At 43.1% G+C, this 20,589-nt stretch overlaps 1 protein-coding gene and 1 long non-coding RNA gene across 2 annotated transcripts; one reads left to right on the top strand and one right to left on the bottom strand.

Moving 5' to 3' along the window:
* The first annotated feature begins 6,260 nt into the window (after window positions 1-6,260).
* LOC136496972 (calnexin homolog) lies at window positions 6,261-9,538 on the top strand. The gene is made up of 6 exons (XM_066492754.1): window positions 6,261-6,418; window positions 6,528-6,597; window positions 7,575-8,701; window positions 8,797-8,868; window positions 8,965-9,081; window positions 9,168-9,538. The coding sequence occupies exons 1-6, from the start codon at window positions 6,347-6,349 to the stop codon at window positions 9,309-9,311; spliced, it is 1,602 nt and encodes a 533-aa protein (XP_066348851.1). The 5' UTR covers window positions 6,261-6,346; the 3' UTR covers window positions 9,312-9,538.
* A 5,755-nt stretch (window positions 9,539-15,293) lies between these two features.
* On the bottom strand, window positions 15,294-18,132 carry LOC136498555 (uncharacterized). The gene is made up of 4 exons (XR_010769653.1): window positions 17,836-18,132; window positions 17,658-17,748; window positions 16,456-16,504; window positions 15,294-15,804 (listed from the first exon to the last, which is right to left on the bottom strand). It is a non-coding gene; the product is annotated as an uncharacterized lncRNA (long non-coding RNA).
* Between the last annotated feature and the right edge of the window lie 2,457 nt (window positions 18,133-20,589).

Raw genomic sequence — 20,589 nt, 5'->3', positions numbered from 1 at the left:
TAGATGTTGGACATGGACATGGATAAAGAGGGAGCAACATTGAAGAAAAGAGATGGATCAATAATTCTTGGACAAGAGAAGCACACAAGAAGGGGGATCAAGCTCATGAACTTTGATTGGTTGCATTTGATATGTGCATAGTCATGTGCTTGCTTGCATTGCATAAGATTTTAAATTCAATATGCATGCTTGTGTGGTGTATGCTAGTTGTAGAATTTGATTGATGAAATGAAAACTAGCATGCATAGAATGATGTCTAGACACTTGGTATGCTTATCAAGTAATGCTAGTACCTTGCTTTTAATGTGGATCTCATGAGATATTTAGTGCTTTGATTTTCAAGTGATATCTAACTAACCATGGTGCTAAGGATGAACTTAAAGGTGCAACTCCGATTGGTATCACACTTCAAAGGTTTACTCTATACACCTTAGCATTATTTGGTAGTAATTACTCTTCCACAATTCTAATCTATGTATATGTGCGAGCTTCAAACCAAACACTCTAGCACATATGTAGGGGGAGCTAATACTACCATTTTGGGTTTGTGGTACTTGTTCAAAATCATTTACACATGGTAAAATTGCTTGGGCAAGCAACATGAATCCCAAAGAGCTTAATTTTCATATCTTTGTAGAGTTATCATCAATTACCAAAAAGGAGGAGATTGAAAGGTCCTTGCGTGGTTTTGGTAATTGAGTGACAATCTAGGTGGACTAATTATGTTTATGTGAGATACACAGGTGATTAGTCTACAAGTACATGTGTGTGCGCAACATATACCATAAAGGTAAAAATGGCTCGGAGATGTTGCAAAGCTCACACATGTGATGATGAAGGAGCTCATTGCACATGAGACATGACATTGAGTCATGTGATCAAGATGGATAAGATCAAGACATGACTTGGCTTGATGGACAAGTTGCAAGAGTGAAGGGCAAGTCAGAGGCTTTAGAGCAATGGACCGCGTGACGGTGAAGCTTGAGCAAGACTTGGCGCCGATGGATGAAGGCAACGATGAAAAGCAAGTGAAGTCAAGATCGATGAACCAATATGATCATGTGATGATATGAAGCGGATCATATCATTGTTGATCGTGTTGGTGCATGTGTTGCATCGACATTGGAGGAGATGGAATGAAATGCGCAAGACAAAGGTATAACCTAGGGTATTTTATTTCACCGGTCATAGGTGTGTAGAGAAGTTGATGACCGGGTTTAGAATAGTTGGTCGTACTATCAAGAGGGACAAACTTGTTTGCATATCGGTCATCTAGTGCCACTCGAGTGATCTAACTTTGCATCGTCGCTAGGATCGAGTGGCGTGGCAAGTTGAGTGGCTAATCCTTTAAAAATGATTGTGAAAATGCTAACATACATACACATGGTGGTGTTGGCACAATTACAAAGGAGATGAAGTTGGAGTTGATGTAGATCAACTCGGTGAAGAAACGGATGCGATAGGAGGTCACTATGAGTGACCGGACGCTGGTCTCGGCAGGACCAGTGCGTTCGATCAGTAGCAGCAGTGAGCGCGCGGTCTTGGTCTCATGACCAGATGCTAACGCGAAGAGTGATCGGACGCAGGAGGCCTGTGTCCGGTCAATGCTGACGTACGCTAACGTGGTGGCGTGAGGAATAGCAGTGACACATGGCAGTCGAAGATTGATCGAACTCAGGTGCTGCATCCGATCATGCAGGAGCGGACGCATCCGGTCGCAAAATAGAGGCTCGGAGAGTTCTTTAGAAACGACCAGACTCAGGCGTAGTAGCGTCTGGTCATATCATTGTGCTGCGTCCGGTCGAAACTTAACCGTTGAGATCGGGTGGCTCCGGTTGAATGTAGAGCAACACGTAGACGGCAAAGCACGACCGGATGCTGGCAGGGTGCGTCTGGTCGATTCGACCGGTGCATCCGATCATCCCAAAAAATGCCCAGTGAAGGGGTAACAGCAAGTTTATCCTGTGGGGCTATAAATAGAAGGTGGTCTCGGCCATGGCTGGAGCTAAGCACCTTGGGGGACTTTGTGTCCATGCTTGAGAGTGCTTGGGAGCCCTCTAACTCACTCAAACTTGATAGTGTTCATCCGATTGAGTGAGTGAGTGATTCTAGTGCGATTGCATCGTGAGGTTGCATGGAGTGGCACTAGGTAGTCGTCTTGCAAGCCAGTGGTACTTGTTACTCTTGGAGGTTGCCACCTCCTAGACGGCTTGGTGGTGGTCTCCGTCGAAGCCCGCAAGAAGCTTATGCGGTGCTCCAGAGAAGAGCTTTGTGAGGGGCATTGTGCTCGCCCCGCGGGAGCCACGAAGAGCAACTCTAGTTGAGCGTGACATTGAGCTACCCTCACTTTCAGGATAGGTTTTTGCGGTGCCCGACATGCGGGCTTGGCGGATGATGCCAATTAGCCGCTGAACCACCAAGTGAGCGGTCGACATAACGGGGACGTAGCGTGTTGGCAAGCATGTGAACCTCAGGAGAAAATCACCGTATCAACATTGTTCTTCTCGTTGGTTTGCAATCCCCTTACACAAGCTTGTAATTATTTTCATATACATTGTGCTTGTGTAGTTACTCTTATAATTAGTTAGCTTGTGTAGCTCACTAGTTACCTTCTTGCTTGTGTAGCATAGAAGTAGCTCCCTTGTGTGGCTAATTTGATTTATGTAACCTTATTAGTCATATTGCTTAGTTTGTGTAGCTAAGTATTTGCGCTCTCTAATTTGGCATTGGTTATCTTGTTATTGAGCATTGCTAGTGAGCTTAGTTGGCTTTGTGCTTTTGCTTACTAGCATGTGTAGAAGCTCCCCCGTTGCTTGAAATACTAGTAGCATAGGTTTGTGTGACCTTGCTTCTAGAATTGGATAGGTGAGCTCAAGCTAGCCCGGCACTTTTGTTGCCTAACTAGGATCTTATAAGGTGCTTGTGAACTTTGATAGAGGGGTGTAGTCTTGACTAGACCGAATTGTTTTAATTCCGCATTTGTTTCGGTTAGCCGATGCGATTAAATTTAGAAACGACTATTCACCCCCCTCTAGTCGCCATCTCGACCTTATACCCTCACCCTCCTATAAACTTCCAAGGTGGTCGTAAACCCACCAACCACAACCACATATAAGCCACTTGGGCCACATGTGCCAACTTCACCACTACTATAGGCTACTACTAGGCTAGGGTGTTACATTCACCCTCCCTTAAGGTCTGACGCCCTCGATAGCTCACCACAGATATATATACACACATATATATATATGGCAGATGTCCAGGACCACCCTTTGGTACACCCCTCTATGGGCACGTGCAATAAGGGTTGATGCTCCGAATACCATCTATAACACCCCGCATCCAAAAACTACTTACATGGCCCAGCTCCACACATGAAATAGGCCTACATACATGTAGCACCTCGCTTATACTTTCGTCCTCGCTTTGTGTAAAATGGTTAACCCAAAAGTGCTACGTTTGGAACGACAAGGCTTATAAGGTGGCCCTCACCCTTATAAACTTTCTAGGTGGTCTAAACCCACCAACCACAACCACATACAAACCACTTGGGCCACAAGGGCCAACTTCACCACTACTACAAGCTACTACTAGGCTAGGGTGTTAGATCGGCCACGCTAGGGTTTCACTGGAGCTCCGTGGCTGCGGCTGTGGTGGGGCGGTGGCTGGGGGCGGGGGCGAGGACGATGAGAAGGGCAGGGTCGAGGACGACGACAAGGGAGGAAGCGAAGGAGGAGGGGCATAGGGAGGGAGAAATTAAGGGGCGGGGGAGGAGGCGGACGTGAGGTAGATGGTGGGAGTAGCTATGCCTTGCACCGGACAGGAGTGCTAGTTTATCACGACTTCGCCCATTCAAGACGGGATACGCGCACGTTCTAAAACTTGGGCCTGCTCGACCACTTTGCTTGTAGCCCACAGAAGAAGATGTCCTGCTCGTCCTGTTGTCGGACTTGGCACAGTGGGCACGACCGTGACATTCCCCCTTCAATGCCAGGATGGCTCCATACAGTGGCGCGAGGAAATTGTTGCTTGACGAACTCCAAATCTTCCCACGATGTGAATAGAGTGTGCACCCTTGACAACCGTGCGATGCTAGAGAATACTTTTAGGAATGCTCCACATGATGACATTCGATAGAGGTGCAACAGTCACAGAATGGTGAGCACCCACCGCCTTCTTCAGTTGTGAGACATGAAAGACATGATGCATCGAGGAAGAAGCCGTGAGCTCAAGTCGATATGCGATGGAACCAATGCGAGCCAAAATACGACATGGTCTAAAGAACTTAAAAGATAATTTCTGATGACTGCGTTGCGCTAGAGATGACTGCACTTATGGTTGTATCTTCATGAACACCTAATCATGAACACTGCTGATCCGCCTGACACTTCATGCAATGCATCTCGATTTAGATGTTGTCGGATCACCTCTGTCATCAATTCACGATAGGTCAACCAAGACGCCAGGTCAGTAATTGGTTGATCAGTCTTTAGGCCAACGCCAAATTGACGAGTAGGGTAACCATACATCACCTCAAGTGGGGAAAGGCCCAAGGTTGAATGCTAATTGGAACCTCAAGGGAAAATGGTCCATCTCTTGATTGGTGCATCTAACGACCACGAGTTTTTCATGACTTTGCTTCGACTCGACGCAAGCTTTGAGATGACACCACATACCACTTCGCGTTCCTACGAAAACTCCAACCGGGTTTTGAGGCCCAAACCCGAAAACCGTTTGCTGGTGGTTTTAAGGCCTAAACCACCAAATCCCTTGGAGAAGCGTATCTACTACGCCTCTTACACGATATCGACACGTGCCACTGTTGTCATTGACCGCCTGATCACCAGTCCTCTTTCGCCTCCGCTTGACTTGGTCAACCACCGTCTTGACTTAGTCAACACGACAACTCTCCTCATGTACTCTTGCTTGTTGATGTCAACAAGTGTCAGCTACCCATAGTCAGTCTTCCGCCCATCTTGGTCTCTCGGTTCAAGCCTCACATCTGTCGTCGCCGCTCTCCGTCCATCGACTTTACACGTCTCTACTTATCTTCATGGCTGTCGAATGTCTCTGTGCTCTACACCTGTACACCAACACAACTAAGAGATATGTTGCCCACACACTCACGCTATGGTTAATCTCAAACTGAACCAAAGCCTGATGATGTCCTAATGATCACTCATCACAACTTGACATATGTTTGCAGGGGATGATCATTTAATTGTTGTCTTATATCAGGCTCTGCATGTACGTGTTCGGTGCTATTCATAGCAGGTCACAAATGTGATGTAATGCAAAAAAAAAGAGAGTGGTAATGGCCTCCTGCACAAGCTCATGCAAAAAAATGAAAAAAAATTTATTTCAATTAGTGATTTAAATAATTTGAAATCCCAATTAAATTAGTGTTGATAAAAAACATTTTAAATTTTGGCACCACAGCAGTTTGGACGAAGCGGCACCAGAGGAAAGGAAAGAAATTTAGAACTCTAACCGACATAAGTGGCATCGTAGAAAAACCGAAGGAATTTAGAACTCGTACGGACTCGAGGACAACATGGTCATTTTATTCACCTGTTTGACACCATTAGAGATAAAATGTGATAGAAGTGGCATGTAGAGAAAAAAAAAGTTCACAATAGTATCACCCGTGTCCATAAAACTTTCTTAGTTCTCCCTCCGTTTGACCAAGTTTATAGCAAATGGTATTAATATTTATATATCCAAATAAATTTATTATAAAAATATATTCTCTGACTAATCTAATAATACTAATTTTGATATTTTTTAATATAATTTTGGTCAAAATTCAAATTGATTGGCTTCTCGGGAAGCGAGAATTGTATTCTTTTGTGGACGGGTGGAGAAGTAGATACAGAATTTTGAACTTTTATAATGGCACGCGTGAAAAATAACTCAAAATTTATACGTACTCCGTATTTCGGGACGGAGATGCCATACGGCCATACCCCACTTTGACCGGCTGGCCGGATACCACCGCTGTGCGTGTGCGTGGGGGTGGGGCGGCTGACATGGCGTCCTACAAGACTGAGGCGTCACGAGTCAGACGTGGCAGCGTGCAATTGGTCAGCACCACGTCCCGCACCCTCCCATTGGCCGGAACAAGTCACACGACGGCCTTTTCCTCGCAACGCCGGCCCTCCTGCCCAGATCGATCGATCTCCACCGTTCCTTCTCTCCCTCTCCTAATCTCAGCCGTGCAGCCACTCCACAGCGCCCACCCCTTCTTATACCCCCTCCCTCTGCTCCCTCTCGCGGACGGACGCTTCGCTCTAGTTGGAAGGTTTCGAGAAACTCCCCCGGCTCGAGGAGATCGGGACAGAGCAGGATGATGGGAGGGCGCGCGCTACTGCTGCTCGTGGTCTCGGCGCTGCTCGTTCAGATCCGCGCCTCAGATCCGGTAATCTAAGCGAACCTGTGGCGATTTGGCTATTTTGTTTTTCTGTTCTCTCAATTTTGTGGGTGAGATTTGTGATTGTCTCTCCGGGTTTCGGTGTTGTTGTTTGCAGCTGCTGTACGAGCCGTTCGACGAGGACTTTGAGGGGAGATGGGTCGTCTCCAAGAAGGATGATTACCAAGGTATGCGCGCGCATCGTTATGGTTTCGCTAGATCTGCTTAGATCCGTGGGTTTAGTGGGGTTGGGGAGCTTCTTCGTCCCAGATCGTAGTTTCCGGTGTTTAAATGGGGAGATAACTGTGCAATAACTCATGAGATCCACGATTGATACTGTCAGTCATGTATGTGCTTTAGTTCGATCGGATGTGCTTCGCTAGCAGCACCCGCTCTAGATGCAGAGCCGTGGCTAGCCTCAGCGTTCCAACGTACTATGCAATCGAGGAGTGTTGTCTCCTTCCAGCTTACAGTATAACTTTTTGACTGTGCCGGCACAAGTTACAATGGTTTGTAGCTGTTACGAATGGTTGATGTTTTTGGAACTGCCAAAATGTACTGATCTATTCATGACTTGAGGGAGTGACCTCATCGATTCATGACTGGACGGAGTGAGTAACTTATACTAGAATATAGCATGAGACATCAGGAGAGATTTTGGATAATTTTATTTATATGCATGTGTTAATGAACTAGGTTATTCAAAAAAGAATAAAATTGTCAGTATGTTCATTTTGATAGTGGTATCTTATATTCCTGTAATCCTGTGCCACATTAAACATTCTTTATATGGAGTAAGCTTGCAATCCTAAGTTTTACTAGGTGCCTGTTAGATTCTAATATTCTGTTTATCTGTGAACATTTTTGTCCATGGTCATAATCTGAATATGAATCTATACAGCCTTTGCACCCTACAAACACGACCATAATTGGACTATTTTTTAGTCAAAATTTGCTAAAACAACACGTTGCTTGCATCTGTGGATGGAGGGAGTAGTATCGTCCTGTAATGCCACTTTAAACAGTATTCTTATACGCAATCCTTATTTTAACTACTAGTTGCCCGCCACTGTTTGAACATTGTTGTTACTAGTCATAATTTCTGTTCTTTCTTTCTTTTTTCTGTCTGTTTCATACCTTAATGCTTACATACTCTGGTTTGTAGGTGTGTGGAAGCATGCCAAGAGTGATGGCCATGAGGACTATGGCCTCCTTGTTAGTGAGAAGGCAAAGAAATATGCCATAATCAAGGAGCTTGATGAGCCAGTTATCTTGAAGGATGGGACAGTGGTCCTGCAGTTTGAAGTGAGACTTCAGAATGGCCTTGAATGTGGAGGTGCCTACATTAAGTACATCCGCCCTCAGGATGCTGGATGGGATGCCAAAGAGTTTGATAATGAGACTCCATACACTATTATGTTTGGTCCAGATAAGTGTGGGTCAACCAACAAGGTTCATTTCATCCTTAAGCACAAGAATCCTAAGACTGGAAAGTATGTTGAGCATCACCTCAAATTCCCACCTTCTGTCCCATATGACAAGCTCTCTCATGTCTACACGGCTATCTTGAAGCCAGACAATGAGGTCAGAATTTTGATCGACGGGGAAGAAAAGAAGAAGGTGAACTTCCTTTCTGCTGATGATTTTGAGCCAGCACTTATTCCATCCAAGACCATTCCTGACTCTGATGACAAGAAGCCGGAGGACTGGGATGAGAGAGCTAAAATCCCTGATCCAGATGCAGTGAAGCCTGATGACTGGGATGAGGATGCCCCGATGGAAATTGTGGATGAGGAAGCCACCAAGCCTGAGGGATGGTTGGATGATGAACCTGAGGAGATTGATGATCCTGAGGCAGCCAAGCCCGAGGACTGGGACGATGAGGAGGATGGTGAATGGGAGGCGCCAAAGATTGACAACCCCAAGTGTGAAGAGGCACCTGGATGTGGCGAGTGGAAGAGGCCAATGAAGCAGAATCCTGCTTACAAGGGCAAGTGGCATGCACCTATGATTGATAACCCCAACTACAAGGGAATCTGGAAGCCTCAGGAGATCCCCAACCCTGAGTACTTTGAGCTTGACAAGCCTGATTTTGATCCAATTGCTGCTATTGGGATTGAGATCTGGACAATGCAGGATGACATCCTGTTTGACAATATCTTGATTGCTGATGATGAGAAGGTTGCCACCTCCATTCTGGAGAAGACCTGGAAGCCCAAGTATGATGTTGAGAAGGAAAAGGAGAAGGCTGAGGAGGCTGATTCTGGTGCAGATGGTCTTTCTGAGTTCCAGGTGATCCATTTTTCTGATCTTTTGCAGCCATAACTGTTCTTTCTTTATTATTCGTCGTTGTTCCATCTCGTCCCTAACTGGTTTTGCTCCTGCAGAAGAAGATTTTTGACATCCTGTACAAGGTTGCTGATGTTCCGTTCTTGGCTCCCTACAAGACCAAGATCATTGTGAGTTTTGGAGATATTTGCTATCCTCTCCTGTCAAACGTCAGGATTCTTGTGTTATCAAGAAAATAACATGTTATATCTATATCTTGTGCACAGGATGTTATTGAGAAGGGAGAGAAGCAGCCCAACATCACTATTGGTATTTTGGTCTCTGTTGTCGTGGTGTTCGTTACTGTTCTCTTCAGGATCCTGTTTGGTGGCAAGAAGCCAGTGGTAAGTTATTTGCATCCAATGTTTTACTGCTGTCACGGTTCTGTACTTGAAGAGAATGCTTAATCCACTGCATTTGCTTGTTCCAGGCACCTGCGAAACCTGCAGCTGAGGCGAACAAGCCCAAGGCCACAGAGACCGACGGTGGTGGAAGCAGTGGTGACAAGGATGAGAAAGAGGACGAAAAGGAGGAGACAGCGGCCCCACGTCGGAGGACCCGAAGGGAGACGTAGAGACCTATTTTTGATGTGCTTGGTTGTTCTGGTGCCTGCTTATTTTGAGAAACTCTTAATATTTCTCGAGTGTATAATAGGAGCCTATGTCACCTCTGCGGCTTCCCCTGCTGCTGATTTGTTTTTACATGGTTAGACCAGGACCCTTCACGAGCTGTAGAATTTAGTTCTTGTTGGTCATTTGTGTGCTGTGCCTGACGGGTATAAATCACTTGTTCAATCAGATAGAGGTGATGGTTTTTTTCTGGTAGATCAAATGAAGGAATATTTCATATGTTTTTTTTGGCAATTGTTCAGTTGGGTGAATTATTAAGTTCTCGTTTCTGGATGTCTTTTGTTTCAGAATAGGATTAGGTGGGCATTTTGTTTCAGACTAGGATTAGGTGGTCATGGATGCTTGTCAGCACTAAACAGGTTGATTTCTGGAATGTTTGAATGTTCCATAGCTAAACTGAACTCTGTTGAAAAGCTGCGTGGTCTTAGCTGTTAAAAAAGTGGATTCTTGGATGAGATCCCAAAAGTGTCAATGAATTTCAAGTGCGTCTCAAATCATGGAAGTCTTGTTTAGTTCCACCAACTTTGCACCTTCAAATTTTGCACAGCGCAAGATTCTCTATCACATCACATCAAATCTTTGAACACATGTATGGAGTATTAAATATAGATAAAAAAATAACTAATTACATAGTTTGGTTGTACTTTAGGAGACGAACGTTTTGAGCCTAATTAGTCAACGGTTGGATAATTATTAACAAATACAAACGAATGCTACAGTACCGCTACAGTGCTGTGTGCTTTTTGAATATCCAAAGTTTGGGCAACTAAACACACCCTTAAGGGATGGGATGAACTCTGTCCGCTCAATTATTGTCCCTCCAAACTCCAGAGTCCTGTCGAAATCCTCAGCCACTTGTACTGAAGAAGCCTCAGCCACTGTACTGAAGAAGTTGAATTCTGACTGAAGAAGAGTTCATAAATATAACTGCAAGACATGAACAAAGCGTACGATAGGGTGGAATGACATTTTTTGCGTGAGATGATGCTGCGGCTGGGATTTCATAGAAGATGGGTTGATTTGATAATGAAGTGTGTTACTTACATCGGTGAAATACCGTACAAGAGTGAACGGAGTGCTATCTGATGAGTTCATACCGGAGAGAGGACTACGACAAGGCGATCCCATATCTCCGTATTTGTTCCTCTTGTGTGCTGAAGGTTTCTCTTCATTGCTGGCCAAGGCTGAAGTGGAAGGGAAGATCTGTGGTATTCGCGTTTGTAGGGATGCCCCCTCGGTCTCTCATTTAGGGCCTCTTTGGCACGGTTTATGCCGGCTTCAGCTTCATCTATTTTGCGTAAATCGAGGCACTGTAGTGTGAAGTCGTTTTGTAAGCCGGGGTTAAAATGAACTAGAAGTCGAGAAAAACCAGTTTTTCTGACTTCACCTGCTTTGGCTTCACCGGTGAAGCCGTTTTGGATGAGCCGTGCCAAAGAAAGCTTTACTTTTTGCGGACGACTCACTGATTTTGTGCAGAGCCACTGAGGAAGAGGCGTCCAATTTGAGGGACCTGCTGCAGACATATGAAGAGTGCTCCGGCAGGTGATTAATTCCGATAAATCTGCAGTCTTGTTTAGCCCAAATACAAGCGACTTTCAGAGAAGGCGAGTCCGGGAAGTATTACACATACGAGCTGAAACGAGGAGTGAACGGTACTTGGGCTTACCTGTTTCCGTTGGAAAATCAAAGACAGAGGTGTTTGCGTACCTGAAAGAGCGGGTCTGGCAGCGCATACAGGGGGTGGAAAGAAAAATTACTGTCCAAGGCTGGAAAAGAAATTATGATAAAAGCTATTGCTCAAGCCATCCCAGTTTTTGCAATGGGGTGTTTCGACATCACGAAGGAAATATGTGGCCAGATAAGTAGTATGATAGCAAAATTTTGGTGGAACAATCAAGACAAGGATAAGAGCATGCATTGGGTCAGTTGGGAGAAATTGGTGTCATCAAAAGCAGATGGGGGCTTGGGGTTCAGAGATCTCCACTCTTTCAACATGGCTATGCTAGCTAAACAGGGTTGGAGGCTGATCCAGAACCCGGAGTCTTTGTGTGCAAGAATTCTGAAGGCTAAGTATTTCCCTAATTCCCATGTTTTGAAAGCTGTTGCAAAGAATGGTTGCTCCTACACTTGGCGGAGCATTGTCCAAGGACTTGAAGTTCTGAAGGAAGGAGTTATCTGGAGGGTGGGGAATGGGAGTCAAATTAGTATTTGGTCTGATCCATGGCTTCCAAGGGATATGACTCGCCAGCCCATCACTCCGAGAAGGGGAAATCTGTTGCAAAGGGTAGAAGAGTTAATTGACCCGGTGACTGAACAGTGGGACATACAGCTCCTATCACAAACATTCTGGGAACATGACATCAAACTGATCAGGTCAATACCGGTACACATGGAAATGGATGATATGATTGGCTGGCATTTCGATAGCAAAGGGAGATTTTCAGTCCGGCTGGCATATAAGGTCTACAGGGCTTCTGAAGTTCGCAAGCAACAAACGGCCAAGATTGGGGGTGCAGAAGGTAGTAGCGGCAAAGATAATATCTGGCAGCAAATCTGGAAAATTGATTGCCCTCCTAAGATTAGACATTTTCTGTGGCGCCTATGCCATAATACCTTGGCTGTGAGGCAAGTGCTCAAAAGAAGGGGAATGCAGATCGATACTAAGTGTTGTGTCTGTCAAAGGCTTGACGAGGACGGGGCGCACCTGTTTTTCAAATGCAAACAAGTTAAACAAGTATGGAGAGAGTTGAACATGGAAGTAGTTCGATGTCCATGTCGGCCAAAGACATGATGGAGAGAGTCCTGAAGTTAGAATTGAAAACGCAGATGACAGTAATAATACCCCTTTGGCTCTGGTGGGATGAGCGCAACAAAATAAGGGAGGAAGGAAGAAGACGCACAGCTGTTGAAGTGGCGTATGTAGTTGCTGCATTGACGGACAGATTTCAGACTTCGGCATCTAAAGGCCTATTGTTGGAATCCAGTCAGACTCACCATTGGTCCAAACCGCAACGGGGGGAAGTTAAGGTAAATACGGATGGAGCCTTTGATCCCAAAACAGGAGAAGGTGGATGGGGTTTCGTGATCCGTGATGACCAAGGTGCAGTAATCCTGGCAGGGTCGGGCAAGGAAAATTTCTTGCAAGATGCATTCCATGCAGAACTGTTGGGGTGTTTAGCCGGTTTGAGAGCAGTGGCCTCTCTGGGTATGCAGTATGTTGCTTTGGAGACTGACGCCTCACTCGTCAAGACCGCTCTGGAGAGTAATGATTACAGACTGTCGGCCATGGGGGCTTCATCACCGAGCTTAGGTTGCTGTTGAGTTCAGAGTTCATAGAGGCTAGGGTGTGTGTGTGCTCGAGAGCTTGTAATAAGGTAGCTGATGCCATTGCGGCGTTCGGGTTCAGATGTTCAAGTGATTCGCAAATCACTTGGAATATTGTACCTCCGTTTGTTGAGGGTTTGGTAACCAGCAATTTAGCTGCGTCGAATGACTAATGAAATTCGAGTTTCAAAAAAAAAAAGATACTAAATGAGTAGGAAAAGAAACACCCAATTATGGTCCCTCCAAAATCCTGTCGAAATCCTCAGCCACTTGTACTGAAGAAGCCTCAGCCACTTGTACTGAAGAAGTTGAATTCTGACTGAAGAACGAAGAGTCCATAAATATAACTGCAACATGAATTATCAGAAAAATGAGTAGGAAAAGAAACACTAACTGCAACATGAATTATCAGATAAATGAGTAGGAAAAGAAACACCATCAAAAAAATCTAACTGCAACCAGACGTCCAAGTCAGAAATGAGTAAGAAAAGAAACACCCTCACAACAATGCTCAGATAATAACCAGACTTCCAACGGGACTGTGAAAACAGATTAGAAGAATTATCAGATAATAACCAGACGTCCAAGTCAGAAATGAGTAGGAAAAGAAACACCATCACAAAAATCTAATGCAAGTTCTAGGGAGTATATTATGCTGGGTCAAGGCTAAAGGAGTGGTGCAATGACGACCCTAAAACTGAATTGGCTGAACGCCACTGAACAGAGAAGATTTGAGTTCATTGTTCAGTGTCCACAGAGGTTAGTAACATCCATGCATGAGTAGCTTTATGCATATTGGTAAAAGGAATCAACAAATATTTATTTCAGTACAGTCATTATCCGTTGCTATTCCAAGGTAGACTATGTTGGCTCTGTGAATGACGAGTGAGTCCAATAACTTGTACTGCATAAGCAGAGGACATGAACTTAAGGTCGCTCTCAACAAGAAAATAAGTGTATATCTGAAATAACTGTAGCATAGAATGCTATCAGATTTCTATTACAGAGTAATTTATAAGAGATGTGTTAGAATAAGCAGAGCATGATCCCGTACAACCTATGTCTATTCTCAAGGTCTAAAAATGAAGACAGCGTCCATAAAGGTCCGACTGATGAGATGCCCATTTATCACTTGAGCGGTAGTTTTCCTCTTTCCGTAACATTGGTCATTTGAGCATTCTGTTCTTACTATACATGGAAGGAGCGTTTCTCTAAGCTTAAGAGAAAAAAAAAATACGGGCAATTCTTAGGCATGGCAAGCTCTGGCTGTCGAAAATAGATCTTACACGAAGATACCTGCTGATAAACACTGTTTAATGTTTGATAATTTTGAGATCCTTTTTCAAGAGGATATGAGAGAATTTTCAGTCATAGTGAAGGATTCTAACTATCTCACAGAAGGCTTGATTAGCCAATGTTTTATCAAAGTGTGCTAATAAAAGTGTTCTTGCTTAACTCATGTTCACTTCTTGAGATAAATTGTCATACAAGCAAAGCAATGCTCATTATCTAAAAGAAAGCAAAGCAATGCTAGATTAAAGCCTGTCAAAATGCCCTTGGCACGGCTGCGCCTCCATCCTGAGATGCCTTGTGGTTTACGGGACGCAACTTGCAAGTTATACCCTTTACCTTTTCTACTTTGAGAATGATATGATTCATTCCTACATTATTCTCAGCTTTAGTCTTTAGCTTGCAGATAGAGTACTGCAGTCGCCTTCCCAGCTATTCGTTTCGATGCACCTTGTTTTTTCCGGGTTCTAAAAAAAAAGAATCCACTATCCGCTACAAATCCCCTACCACGACCATAAAAAGATTGGTTTTTTATTACTCTTGTTCGTTCTTTAAAACCTACAATTAAGGCTTTTAATCAGAAGATGTAGTAAAAAAATCACAGAGAAAAACCTGCCCCTTCTTACACTGGCAGTCTGGTTTTTACTTTTAAGTCATGATTTTCGTGCATTTTCGCTCCTACCAGTAAACTTCGCTAAATGTATATTATTTGGATTATATTTATTTATATTTTAAAAATAGACAAAATTTCCTAGAGCTTTGAAAATTCTGGTTAAATTTTGATGATTTTCATTCCTACCTGCCCCTTCGATAATTGCGTCACAACCGGTAGTGCGAACCCTAGATGCATGTTCTTTAAACATACAAGTTATCATTTATTGTTTGAACATGGTATGATAGGTTCCTTCATTATTCTCAGCTGTAGTCTCTATATCTTTTAGGCTTACTTTGGCAGCACGGGTGAATAAACCCAGGGAAAACAACCACGCGCGTTGATATTTTTGGACATTTGATTCCGGCCACAATCCCTGAGGAGATATCCAGGTATGGGGGGAGTTTTCCCGTGGTTGTTTGGCATCCCATTGTGAGGACTCACGAGAGCAAGAGTTCAGCCAATGCTGATTGGTTTCTCTGGAGCTGCTTGTCACCATTGAAGAATTGAAAACAATGTCTCAAAAAAATCGTAAAAAATCAAGAAAAACAGAAAAAGTTAAATAATATAAGAAATTCACCACAGATCAATGTTAGAACCACAAAACCATGAAAATCTCCAGAATAAGTCTCTATACAAATACATAAATAATATTTCAAATCTGAAATCATGTCTAACTATCATCTAAAATCTAGTGAAAGCCAAGTCATAATAGCATTGATACAGATGGTTTCCATCCTTTACATCCAATAGATAGACATAACCCAGAGGTTATATGAACTAGTCCATAAACATATATAAAAAATGTAAAGTTCTACTGGGAACTGACAATGCTTGGGTTCTTGTTGGCACAATGGTTGAAATAATCTATTCAACACACCCCAAATTCAGATAACTGTGCAGTTTTCTCATAGTGCCGTAGTGCGGTTTTTCTAGCAGGGACTTCGTCGAGGCACCTTCACAACTGAGGCTCTCTAAGTCCCTTAAACATGGCAGCCTCAATAGCCCAATGATGAAAGAATGGCATGTCGGAAACAAACAAGACCAGATAAGTCCTTAGCATGTCATATCTGAAAGAAAAATGTCATAATGTAGGGTCATGCCTAGAATATATTAGGCACTCAAGTATCACCTCACTCATCTCAAATCATGCAATGCTTCCACTAAGGATTCTGCAATTTTGCAATGAGATAAATCAGACTTGGTAATTACACCTCTTTGGCTGCATGAATAATGAACTGTATATTTTTGTTTCAAGTGCAGTGAACAAAGCTTCCCATTTTAGATCAATCAGCCGAAAATGACAACAGGATATGACAACAAGGTCTACTCCAACTAGAAATTCACTAGAATAAACATCAATTCATTGTGCCAAAATAAAAAAAGATGAAGTAGGACTACTGAACTATACCAGCAGTAACAGGACACCATAAAGGACAACTGTGCTTAGACATGTCAGATTACCAAAACTTGAGCTCAGAAATTTCAGATTACCATTTCTCTTTCGTATATATATGAAAATATCATGTGTTAATAATCGGTGTAATCGACTCTTTCGTAATTTTGTTTAGACGAAATGCTTCTGAACATTGGACCTATTTCAATCCCACAACTTTTTTAAGCAATGTTCCTACTTCCATCTAACCACCACCCAAGTTTCATTGTCCAATTCCCACAGCAACGCTCAGGGAATACATCTAGTTACATGTACGTATAAGACAGCTATCAGTCATGATAGGATTTGATAACATTCTTAAGCTAGGAGAAACATGTAGATAATAACATAAAACTTCAATGCTGTGGAGGACTGGAGGGGAACCTACCAAATACTGAAACAGGTCTTCAAGGTGCTGTGAGGCATATCCATTTTATCTGAGCAAAGCAAAGATAATGCATTGTTAAGGTTGGTGCCAAACCGATAGCATCCCTGCACAGAGCAGTGCTACCTACACACAAAACTGAAATCCCTCTCCAGCAACAGAGCACTAAGAACTGCGTGGACTTGTAGAGCGTGGACTCATAGAGCCCTAAGGAACTTTTCAGATTACCAAATTGGAGGATAAATTTCATCTACAAGCAATATGAGACATATAACAGTAGTATAATTAGTACTACAATTCAGTAGCACTACCACTTCACTTCTTGTCAGCTGCATCTATTCTAGCAGTGGCTGGTCAAAACTGAACTGGCGCTTTTATAATCATGCAGTCCGACACAACCATGCACATGACAATGAGAATTTTATAGAGCTGCTGCTATCCTACTATATATTGCACGAGATCCACATCAATCCTCAACTATGAGAGATATACCAGCTCAAAGAATTAACTACATCTAAAAATAAATATGTAGAACATATCATACCACCCAGTCAATTGGTTGTGTTCAAGAATTGCAATATTTAAATGCAGAAAGGAACATACCTTGCAATATTTAAATGCACATTGTAATGGCGACAACACTAGTTCACGAAACCAGAAATCTACGACTCCCTAGGAGCTGGAACTACAGGAACATGATTCAAATTTTTGAGCGAGAGAATTGGTAATCTTGTCACAGAATTGATCCCAGGACAGCAAACAAAAAAAACATTGGCTTTAATTTTCAGAAACTCTATTATGCAGCATCTTGTGTACTAAACCTTGCGATTGCGAGGCACACTATGAAAATTCCGAGCTAACTGACTGACTCAAACATGTGACCATCAGAGTTGAGAGCAGCTGAACTAACTTGGAAGTTGGAACAAACTTCACAGTCTATTGAGCTAATTAAAACAAGAGAATTTGCTCTCTGACACATGCTAAATAAACCTCATGCGTGCATAGCATCGCTGATTAAGGCACTGCAGCTTAAATAAATTCAGCATAGCACATCCAAGTCGCAGGCACTGCTGATTAAGGCAGTTCTTTAACAATCAGACAAAACATGGTATTCTCAGTTTGCTACTACAAGCACATCCAATGAGTAAAAGTTACACATCCAAGTCGCAGGAGCTCGATCTAGGGAGGACAAGGAGGAGGCTCACCAGATCTTGGGACGAGGCAAGGCGGCCAAGCGGGGGCAGTCACGGAGCAGTGGTCGAGAACTCGAGATCGAGCCGGCGGTGGCCCTAGGATCTACGAGAAACAGTCTGTGAGAAGAGAGGATCAAGAAACCCAAAACCCTAGCGGGAGGCACAGAGATGTAGGCTGAGGAGGGCTCACCATTGGCGTGAGCCGAAGCGACAAGAAGGCGGAGGGGAGGCGGCGACAGGATGCCGGGGCGGCGGCAACGGCCGGATGCCGTAGCGGCGGCCTTGCGACTTGCAGCTCCTGCGCGAGCAGAGGAAGAGCTGCGCGTGCGCGGGCGGTCGCAACTCGCCGAGGGGATGCACGGGGAAACCCTCCCGGCCTCATCGCTCGTGGATTGCTTCCGTGTGGAAAACGAAGGGAAGCGGGCTGCGATCCTCAGGTTGGTCGGCTGCCAAAGAGCACGAAGATTTGGCCCGGGGTTGATTGGCCCGGGGCAGATTGGCCCAGGGAAATCTCCGGGTTCCACGCGGGGAAGACTGCTGCCAAAGTAGGCCTTAGAGAGATAGATCCTTTCTCCTTTGCGTGTTGTCCTAACTAGGGAATATTGCCCCTCTGCTACTATATATAAGAGAGTACTGCAGTGGACAGGTGGCTTTCCCCTTCGCAGCTACCCGTTTTGCTGCCATATTAGAGCCCCTTCTTATTCTCATGCTAAATCTCTTCCATTTAGGTTCCTAACGGCTAGTGTCTAATAAGAGAAAAAAAAAATATCCATCCTCCGGAGATCCTCCCACCACCACCACCCAGCCTGTTTTTCGCCTGCTAGTTTCTTTTTTTTTTCTTCTGTAGCCTGTTTTCCTGTTTTTTTGTTTTGTCTTTGCTTCTCTGTCTCTAATTGGATTTGGTTTCTGTTTAATAAATTTGCCGTAGGGGCTGCTGCCCCTCCAGATTCCTCAAAAAAAAAAAAACCTCCCATCACCACCACCACGGTATAGGAATCAACGAACTCTTTGTTTTGTTCTTTCATATCTACAATAGCATTTTTAATTGGCATATGTATGGTGTTTTTTTTTGAAAAAATATCGGTTGATTCCTATACCGTTGCATTGTCCATCATTTTTCTTACAACCAATTAAAGAAAAAAATCATTCTATTTCTTCAAGCTCATGTTGTTTTCCATTAGCTTTCTTCAAGCTCATGTTGTTTTCAGCCCTTGTTTTTTTTACCCTTCGTGATCTTTTAGAAAAAAATAAAAAAACATTCTTTGTTTCATTTCTCTTATGCTACAACTAATGCTATTCTTACAGTATCATTCTTAATCTCATTTGTTTGATAATGTCGTCCTCCATGTCTAGCAATTAATAGCTTCTAGTGACAAATTGAAATACCAAACAAACAAACAAAAATTATACCAGCTCATTCAATCTGAAGCCCAGCAGGTCATCCGACGATCACTTGTGAATTGTCATCCACATTGCATTATCAAGTTTTAGCACAAGGTAATAATATCGTTCTTTCTTGTTTCATGATTACCTAACGCTGGTAATAATAGTGTCTGTGCACTGCTCACCTTTTACCAGCAGGATCATATCAAGAAGTGTGTGCTTCTGGAGAAACAATATATATTGGCAAATAGCACAATCCTCAGCTTTAAAATTTCTTTCTCGGTCAAGGAGTTGTATGACGTTATATCACACAAAGTCACCTAAAGAAATTTTGGAATAAACAACCATCCAAAGGCCAAAGCACTGAGGTGAATATACACTAACTACAGTCTACAACAGTGGTTAATATTATGAATTAAACTCCTACATTACAGTCAAATGATATTGTCATGATTAGCATTTTTTTAGTAAAGAAAGGTTTCAGCATTATATTTACATGATACAAGGCATTAAAAATACTTCCCAGTTCCAACCTCTGACTAACAGGAAACATAGCCAAAAAGCAAAGAGCTAGTAGACCCATGTATTCTAGTGGCTATCTATCCGTGGACCTATTGCCATCCATGTGTCTAGGAAAAGATATACTTAACCGGCTGCTTCAACTGTTGCCAAGCTACCACAACACAAAAAAAAAACTTTAAAGCCAGCTTCTTGTGGATAGACCAAGCGCTTAGCCAATGCATAATTGAAGAGATAATCTGCACAAGTGAAACATATTTTTTCTTTTCAAATACAATACCATTTTCTCCAAAGCCACAAACAAAGCAAGAAGTAGCGCTCCTACATTGTACTCCCTTCGTTCCAAACTATAAAACATTTTGACTTTTCTAGACATAGTGTATATCTAAGGGCATGTTTGGCCAAGTTCTCTCCGGCGCTGGCTCTAGCACTGTAGCACCGCGCAGAGCCGGAGGAACCAGGAAAACGCAGCTCTGCTGGCTCTATTGGTTTCATAGGCAAAGACAGGAGCTAGAGTCAGTTTGCTAGTGCTACAGGAACATACAGTAGTGCACATTAGCACGCAGAGCCAGAGCCGCTCGGGCAACTAGACATATCATTTATCTAAGTGCATAACAAAAACTATGTATCTAGAAAAACCAAAATGTCTTATAATTTGAGATGGAGGGAGTATATTACCATCTCAAATGATATTGTCGTGATTAACCATTTCTTAGTAAAGAAAGTTTTCAGCGTTACATCTAGGGTTTTTAAATTTCGGTATTAGAACTTTTTTAGCCACCCCCAATGATACCGATTTTCACGAAATTTGGCCAAAATTTTACCAAATTTTTTTGGAGACTTAAACATGAAGTATATTTTTTTCTAAAACTTTTAGATTTAAACATAATATAAGCATGATTTATGCCTACACATCTATTGAGTAGAAGAATATAGAACATAAACAATGGAAAATATGAGTCTAGAGTTATATAGCACATGTATTAGTGTAATAAAAAATTCAGAATTTTCTTTCGGCCACCCCCAACATTACCAAAATTGG

This window comes from Miscanthus floridulus, chromosome 12, assembly GCF_019320115.1.
Source record: "Miscanthus floridulus cultivar M001 chromosome 12, ASM1932011v1, whole genome shotgun sequence".
NCBI classification, from domain to species: domain Eukaryota; kingdom Viridiplantae; phylum Streptophyta; class Magnoliopsida; order Poales; family Poaceae; genus Miscanthus; species Miscanthus floridulus.
This window is presented reverse-complemented; position numbering and strand designations above follow the sequence as displayed.

Bases quoted from the DNA above. Each gene is read 5' to 3' on its own strand.
- LOC136496972 (XM_066492754.1), top strand. From the start codon at position 6,347: ATGATGGGAGGGCGCGCGCTACTGCTGCTCGTGGTCTCGGCGCTGCTC. The intron at 8,702-8,796 runs GTGATCCATTTT...TTGCTCCTGCAG, and splicing joins ATGGTCTTTCTGAGTTCCAG to AAGAAGATTTTTGACATCCT. The intron at 9,082-9,167 runs GTAAGTTATTTG...TGCTTGTTCCAG, and splicing joins TTGGTGGCAAGAAGCCAGTG to GCACCTGCGAAACCTGCAGC.